The 8,729-nt window shown below is 42.9% G+C and overlaps 1 protein-coding gene across 2 annotated transcripts in view; it reads left to right on the top strand.

The window, feature by feature from the left end:
* Positions 1 to 8,729, top strand: part of CTNNA2 (catenin alpha 2) — a 1,036,033-nt gene that overhangs the window by 956,008 nt on the left and 71,296 nt on the right. For both annotated transcript variants that reach the window (XM_019526187.1, XM_019526188.1), the window contains exon 13: positions 1,154 to 1,305. In XM_019526187.1, coding sequence (XP_019381732.1) covers positions 1,154 to 1,305 — 152 coding nt within the window. The remainder of the gene's footprint in view (positions 1 to 1,153; positions 1,306 to 8,729) is intronic.

Consider the following 8,729-nt stretch of genomic DNA (forward strand, 5'->3'; position numbering starts at 1 on the left):
TAGATATCAGGAGGTGCTACTTCATGGTCAGGGCGGCTAGGATCTGGAACCAACTTCCAAGAGAAGTGGTGCTGGCTCCTACCCTGGGGGTCTTTAAGAGGAGGTTAGATGAACACCTTGCTGGGGTCGTTTGACCCCAGTACTCTTTCCTGCCATGGCAGGGGGTCGGTCTTGATTATCTATCTCAGGACTCTTCCGACCCTACAAACTATGAAACTATGAAACTGCAAATAGTTATACATCTGCTTTCCTTTAAATATCAGAGTAGTCTCCCCTTGAAGTCAACAGCACTGCTTGTTTGCAGGATTTGGGTTTAGTTCCTTAAGAACTTGATTCTGGGTATATTTATTATTCAGCATTGTGGTAATTACTGTAGCTTCAAAGGGATTGTTTAGGAAATTTTACAAGAAAGGATCCTAAGATTTTACAGTTACTCCACTAACAAAAGCTATAGAAATGCCTGCAAACTACTAAACCAAATAAACATTATTTTCATTTATGCATTCATAAAGCATACATAGACAACAGTCAATAATATTTGCAGCTGTTTATAGATAGCTTGCACATTATACACATTTCTGTAATGAGGAATCAGTGCTCTCTCATCTACCTTTCCAAATAGCATTTACCAGATTCTTGCATATAAAAGATGCTCTGCCTTTTTATGTGTTTTTTTTTTTAATTCACTAGCAATAAAGGCTGTAGCTGATTAGTTCATATAAGTTAATCAGAATGATGATTAAATGGTGCTTTGGTCATTTTATCAATAATTTTCTTATCTCTACGGTATGCATTTCAAGTTGAGATTTGCTGGAAATACTTTGTAATTTACTGACACCCCAGATAACCTAGATTTTTTTTTTTTTTTAAGACAGTGAATCTTACTTCATGAAAAATGTTGTAAATGCTTTGTCATGTAATGTGAGGTAAATACATGAAGGCAATTGTTGCGGGGGTTTTTCTTTGACAAAATGTGGCAGAAAACTGCACATATCTAGTCAGCACAAATCCAGTCGGTAAACCTTCCTGAGCCTTGAAACTGTGACAGCAGCGTGTCCCATGCCTGCTGGAAAGCATTTATGCCCAGGGGCAAGGGAAAATACACATGAAAGAAGGTCTGTAATCTTACTGCTTTTCATTTTGTTTAATCTAGTTATGCCACGTTTTGCTGAACAAGTTGAGGTTGCCATTGAAGCTTTGAGTGCGAATGTCCCACAGCCATTTGAAGAGAATGAATTCATAGATGCTTCCCGCTTGGTTTATGATGGAGTTCGTGACATCAGGAAAGCTGTTCTGATGATAAGGGTATGTAAGGCACCTGGGAAATAAAGGTGGGGGCTTAAAGGAAAGTATCATAGAAGATGAGAGGACTATAAAAGCTGTGTGGTACCGACATTGCTTCTTAATCAGCCGGAATTGTTTAACATGGAAGAAAATGTAAAATGTGGAACGACAGTGTGTGACAGCAGCAAGATGTTTTAAGCAAAGAGATTCAGATGTTTTCACGCCTGTAAGTGAATGCAAAATTTATAAAATAATTCAGATGTGGCAGAGTTTGCATGCATAGCTTCTACAAACAACCATCCGTGCACATGAATCACAATCCATTACTGTGTGCTGTTTTACTCCCCTCTAGAACAGAGGTTGACATTGCATGGGGCTTAGTTCTCTATAAGTTAATGAGAAGCACCAACATTATTTTTAGTAAGGATGAGTACAGACATTCAAAAAACCTGAAGTGGATGGAACCGATTCAATCAACCCAGGTTTCTCTGAGCTGCATAAACTGAACCAGGAGTGACCAGAATGATATTGGGTTGGAGGAGGCATGCAGATGCTTTGACTGGCCAAGCCAGAAGGGAGGGGCCACTCTTGCATGCCTCCCCATGGGGCCAGCCCCACCCCACCTGCCAGTGGCCCTGTCAGCAGCAGTGGGACACCCTCCCCCCCCAGCTGTACTTGCTCTGGTCTAGGGGACTGGGGTCAGGCCCATGGGGCAGGGGCTCTGTTACTCCCTACCCTCTACCACTGCTTAACTTGGCAAGCATAAGCTGGGACTAAGACCATGCCAGGACTGTTAGCTGAGCTGCTCAGTGCTGGAAGTGGGGGGGTGAAAGCCTCTGCACCACAGGCCAGGACCCAGCCTCCCCTGAACTGAGCGAGCACAGCTGGGGGGAACTTACACTCCCCCACCTCTCCCCCTGCCCTGCCTGGCTTGGCTGACATGGGCAGGCAGGAGTAGGGCTTAGAGCCATGCAGGCTGGCAGATGAACTCAGCAGCATGTGGGGATGACGGGGAGCAGAGCCCCCACCCCCAGCTGTGCTTGTCTGGGGCTGGAGGGGCTGGGGCCAGGCCTGCAGGGTGGGGGCTTCTGCTCCCCCAACCCCAGCACTGAGTGGCATCCTGTTGTAGCTCTCATCCCTGGCTTCTGCCTCCTCATGTCAGCCAAGTAAGGCAGCAGTGGGGGGGAGGAGGGGAGCAAAGCCCCCACCCTAGAGGCCCAGCCCCTACTCTCCCAGGCCCAAGCAAGCACAGCTGGAGGATGGGGGGTGGGCTTTGGTTCCCATCATTCCCTCATGCTGGCTGGCTCAGCTGACAGCCCAAGCAGCTATTAAGCCCTGCTCCTGCCTGTCTATATCAGGGTCGGGGGAAGGTTAGGGGAGTGCAGGATGCCCCCAGATGTGCTTGCTCAGGTCTGTGGGGCTGGGTCTAGTTCTGCAGGGTGAGAGCTTCTGCAGGTGGTGGGCAGGGAGGAGCAGAGCCCCCACCCCATGGGCCCAGCCCCAGCCCTCCCAGACCCAAGCAAGGACAGCTGGGGAGTCTGCATTAGCTTAACAAGGTTAAGGTGATAGTAGGGTAATACTGTCCTACTATCCTGCCTAGCATGGCTAGCATGGCTGACATAGCTAAGCAGGAGCAGGGCTGAGAACTGTGTGGCTTGTCAGCCAAGCCAGGCAGTGCCAGAGGGTGGGGAGCCCAGCCCCCTGTAGACCAGAGCAAGCACAGTTGTGGGGGGCCCTCACGCTGTGGTGTCTCCACTCATCTACTTTCTTCCTCCCACACTGCTACTGGCAGGCACAGGCAAGACACAGTGTTAGGGAGAAGAGGCTTTGCTGCCTCAGCAGTTTGACAGCCTTTGGTGGGGCTGGCCTGGTTCTGCAAAGCAGAGAGCATGGGCATGCAAAGGATCATGGGATGCTGGTGGGCAATAAGGTAATTTGAGTAGGGAGGGGATCTGGGACAGAAGTTTGATGGACTGGTTTAATCTAAATCACTTAAGTCTTATACTGTGTCCATACAGGTCTATCTTAAACTGGTTTCAACCATTTTGAAACCAGTTTATGTGCATTCAACTTCCATTCCGTTACAGGTTTAAATCAGTTTCTGATGACTTAAATCAATTTGTGTGATGTCTGTCCCTTGCTTAACTGTCTAAGAGGTCATTTGATCATTGCAGGTGACAAGTCTATTACAGTAGAAGTAGTTCTTCATTAGTGTAATTGTTCTATTATGAGCTTGACTAATGGTGTGGAGTGTTATCTTCTTAGTGTATGTATGGTGTCCATGTTATGAATTAAGTGTTATTAATACCTAAATTAAGAAATGAATTAACATACTCCTTATTGAAAGGGATGGTTTTGAATGTTTTTTCGGTAAAGAAAACACCATTCCAAAGTTGACTAATCATCTAGTTCAGTTTGTTCAGACATCCTTTTTTGTTGTTATTTTAATAATGAGCTAAATAACATGAACCCTGGAGTCAGTCTCTGTCTTAGTTTTCATTGTCATCCAGAAACAAAACTTGAAAGACTTGGTTCTGAGTTGCTGAAGCTAAGGGAAACTTTAACTCCCAGACCAGGCCAGGTGAAAATTACCTATAAACAGAACAACAGATTCCTATGAAGAATCTTAAACATAAAAAGCAAGTTTCCCCTATTTAGACAACTGGTAGTCCTGAAACAACCACCATCCCTTTAAGTAGATTTCATGTAGCTCTCAACTATGAAATTGTGCTTCTGAGTAAGCATGGCAATGAGGAAATACTTGGAAAGATTTGGGGTGGTCAGATCACTTTAAAATGGTTTTCCTCTCTTCCATTTTTCCTGTCACCAGATATCATTTCATGCATTTATGTAGACCCCCAATTTTATATTTGTCATGTATGGGTTCTAGTGGCTGGTGGAAAGCCCAGATGGTTGGGGAAATACAGTTGTGGAAGTAATTCTTCTTCCTCTAAGCCATTGAGCCTCAGATGCATGCATAACCCTCCCAGATGGGAGTGAAATGACAAGATCCTCATATTAAAGGATCTTCCAGTTCACCTGTGCCTATGCTTTTTCCCCTCTCTAATATAAGCTGCCACAAATCAACCTTTCAGCTGTTCCCCCTGTTCAGAGCCCTGGCTTACACCATCTCCCCATATAAAATAGAACAACATCTAACGTGTTGGCAGGGGAACTTCCATTTGCAGGCAAGAGAAAGCTTGGTTTTCCCTTACCTCTAAAATCCTCTGTGTAATTCTGGAGACTCATTCCATTTTTCTCCACCCTTATTACTCTACTATCATCTTAAGCTTGTTAAACTAATCAGTATTCAGGCCACATGTGATCTAGGAAGTATTGGTGATGCATAGGGGTGCATACAGATTCACCCCCTGAGATTGGCCGTGCACTCCCTGGAAGCACCAGCTACAAAACCGGAAGTGCACTTCTGGTTTCGCCTCTGGCTTAGTGATCAGCTGCTGGGAAACCTCCCCCACAACCCTACCCCCGTTGATGATCTGGTACCTCTCCCTCCCCAGACTTGGGAGGCACTATTCACCCATGCTAGAAAGATATCCCAAGTTGTGTTTTTCATTGTATCATTCTGCCACTTTTGGTTTTTTCCGTGTAATCTGAACTGGTGAATTCTGCAGAGGTACATTATAAGGCTAAAACAATATTTTCAAGAAATTAACCAGGATATAGAAACTGACCCAAAAGCAAAGTTCATGCTGATTTTGCTGGAGAAGAGACAGGTGAATCCATGGATGCTGGTCAGTGCTCTTGCAAGTTCTGCAGGGCAGCTAAAGTGCATAAATTTGTGCGATGAGTATTTGCCTTTGTCTTATTAATAGCTATCAAAAGTTCAAGGTCATAGGTCCTGTCAAGAGTGCAACTTATGGGGCTGGTATGGTTAAGGCCATGTCAGTTCCTTAGCCAGTGGCATGCAAGGGAGAAATGCAGCTAACATTGTATTCGGCCATCTTTGACTCCTTTGCCTGAATGACCTGGTAACCATTTTCAGGTGAGTCGACTGAGAGCAGCTTTTGGTATAAACGACTGCAGAGCTCACACTCGTTCCTGTGGAGAGTAGTAGGATACCTTAAACAGTCTGCCACTGTACCTTTGCTAATAGTTATAGTGGGTATTGAAAGTCAGAAAGAAATTTGAGTTCCAGTGTTGACAATGTCCGTGTAACCTACCCATCTACAAGGCAGGAGACATTGACTTCATTAAATGATACCAGGAAGTAGCAGTGCTGATTCTTCTATTTTGACTTGGTTGAGACTTAACCAAGGAAGGTTAGTATATGAATAACAGTATATGAATATCATCATCAGGCAGAGGATGAGACCACTCACAAAGTTGATGGCAGAAAAAGTGGGATTTTTCTTGTCAACTAACCTTTCCTTTTCAGACCAAACAGATGAATCCTAAATGAGCTCCAGGATCCCAAATGACTCTTGCAGTGCACATCAATGAAAAGTTGTGGGGTGTTACTTTAAAAAGCAATCTCTGACATATTCCTAACTGATGACGCAGTAATGTTCACATAATCTATGCTTTAAATTTTCTCTCAGTATTAAAATTACTTGTAATCTTGTTGGAGCTTCTGTCAGAAAAAAATTATCACCCTACAATAATTGTTCAGGAGCACGTCACAGAAGGTTGAGTTTATCTGAGATGATCATTTGAGTCCATGGGGGAAACGAGCCCCATTCTTTTAAGCTTGTTTTTCCTAACATTATGACTTTTAATAAGCTAAAGAAAGGGAAAGACAACTCTTATCTCTTCATTTTTTAACTTTACTATCCCTTTGGAAGAGAAAAAATGATGATTATAGTGTTGGGAAATAAGAATATGATCTGTACAGGAAAAAAAGTCCATTTCCAAGCTTGAAAAAGCATAGTGTACAATTATATAACCTAAAATTAAGATGGAAAATAATAAGTTAATTATGTCATCTCTTGTATCACTGGCTGGGGGCCTGTTACACACTGGGTTTTTTTTCACAGCTGCTTATTAGATTTTCCCAGTTATTCAAGCAAAACCCACTATACAATTAGCAACCATCACAGTGGCATCTTTAGTCATTTTTATTCGACCAGGAGGGTTAATTCTTTCCCTTTCGGATGCAGACCTTCTTATTATCACCCATGGCTTTGCCACCTCAAGATCGTATTATTCAAGTGTGCTCGGCATGCTCTTGCTTCTCATATCCACTTGGAAACTTGGGCTGGTGGAGAACTCAATCATCTGCTTGAAGCCTTGTGTAGCTTACAAGCATATTAGAGCTGTGCCCTCTGGTCCACGCTGGCTGCTTGTAGGTTTCCACGTTGATTTAAGGTGCTGGGTTTGACCTATAAAGCTCTAAAAAGCTGAAGACCACCTATGAGTCTTCCTCTCTGTCCTTCCCAATCAGGCTGTATTGCAATCAGATGAGTGACTCAATCTGCAGCTGCCTCAGCATAAAAGAGAAGAGGTTGCTAGCAGCACACTTTCTGAGCGGCCCTTTTGATTATAGAACATCTTGGTCTAAAATGGCTCGGGTTTGACCAGAAGGGAACGCTGTAATGCTAATTTTTCATTAGGATTATTATGGTCAATCAATGTATTTATTTTCCCTATTTTGGGACAGTAGAAAGAAGTCTATGAATGGTTTCTTAGTATTGGGAGAATAGAGGAATGTCTTTCATTTTTTTTTTCTCTCTTATGAAGAGGGTTAGATTGGCTTGTTGGAGGTAAACCAGTGGTGGGTTTGTTAACATAATTGCATTTTTTTTAAGCCCACAGATGCATACAAATCTTTTGTGTTTGGGAAATGTATTTAAATGAATTAAATGAAAAACAAATACCCCTTTTTAATTGTACTCTTCCTACTGGCTTGCATGGCTGTCATGGAGGTTAGAACAGCTGTTTTGCTGAAAGATACTTTGCTCCTAGCATGCTCTTAACTGTATCGCACAAAGATCTAAAAAGACCCAAAGGCTAGATGATAAAATAAGACCAATTTAAGTTAGAAATAAGGTACACATGTTTAAGAATGAGAGTAACTAGTCATTGGAACAATAACTGTTTAAGAATAAGAGTAATTAGTCATTGGACCAATTTACCAAGGATTGCATCACTGGGAAATTCTAAAACAGAATTGGATTTTTTTGTCCCTAGAAGATATGCACTAATTGAAGCCCAGCAATTGGATTTGCAGCAGTAATTAACCCAAGGATGTCCTATTATTTGTGTAATCCAGGCAGTCAGCATGTACCCTTTTGGCGACTGTGAATATCAAGAATGAATTATCTATTCTTTCAGTTTCTATGACATTTCTATGAATTTCAGTAACCTCGTTAGATCTCTCTCCCCTTAGTTCCATGCTGAATGGAATTTGGCTTGGAAAGTGTCCTGGATGGGGGAAAAAAAGATTGTTGTAGGGTTTATTTGGTCCATGCAGCCATAAGTTCAAGTCCTTGGGGGATTGAGTCCTTTATTCTTCCAACTTAGATAACTTATGTCCCAGACTTTATTTTGTTGTCTTAGAGACTAGCTTCTAAAAAGCCAGGTCCTGTCTGCTGTGCATGGGCATTAAAGATTCTATGATACGCTTCATAAGACCTGGCCTCTGGAATGGAAATGCTTTGAAAGTCATGGTAACTCTAATATAAAAAATGGCTTACATTCCTTTACTCTGTCTCCAAGCAAACTGAAAAGCTAATTCACATTCAGCTGCATCCCGAAAGAGACAGGCTGGGGAAAAGTAGCACTGCTATAGTAAATAATAGCTTGGAGAATCAAGATAGGATTTTGTTAGTCCCAAATTTTCAGAAGTATTCAAGTGTTCAAGTGATGTTGCAGCTGTCATGGTCCAGGGATTCTACGAGAGGCCAGGATTTTTGGCCGGTAGTATCTTTTACTGGACCAACAGCATGATTGGCATAAAGTCAGACATGCTTTCAGATGCAAGGTATTCTTCATCTGGGGTGACCTGGTCCAGTAAAAGATAATACCACCCCCAAAGATGCCTGCCGCTTGCAAAAGTACAATCGCACCTTTTGCACCTGCATGAATTTGCATACATGTGCTTGGGTATCTTCAGAAATGCTTGTTTAAAAGGTAGGAATTAAACCATGCAATAGCTGCTGTGGGTCTTAATTCAGGAAAAGAAACTACTCCAGCAGCAAATGAGGACATTTCATTCCTGTGAAAATCAGCTGCAGAAAACTAGGTGGATGTGTAAAGCCAGTGGGGGGTTAAGTATGATTTGTGCCAAAAGGAGATGTATACTTATTTCTCAAGTGTGACTCCTAACGTGTCCCTCGTTTTGTACAGTTCAGTCTCTTAAGCTGAACACCTAACCCAGATGCGCAGCTGTCTGTCTTCAAATGACTGTTGGTTTATAAGACAGCAAATGTCAAACACCGAAGGCACAGCTGTGCTTTGTTTTAGAAGGTTTTCCTGGGAATAAACCG

This window comes from Gavialis gangeticus, unplaced genomic scaffold, assembly GCF_001723915.1.
Source record: "Gavialis gangeticus isolate Ggan-Ray unplaced genomic scaffold, GavGan_comp1, whole genome shotgun sequence".
In the NCBI taxonomy this organism is placed as follows: domain Eukaryota; kingdom Metazoa; phylum Chordata; order Crocodylia; family Gavialidae; genus Gavialis; species Gavialis gangeticus.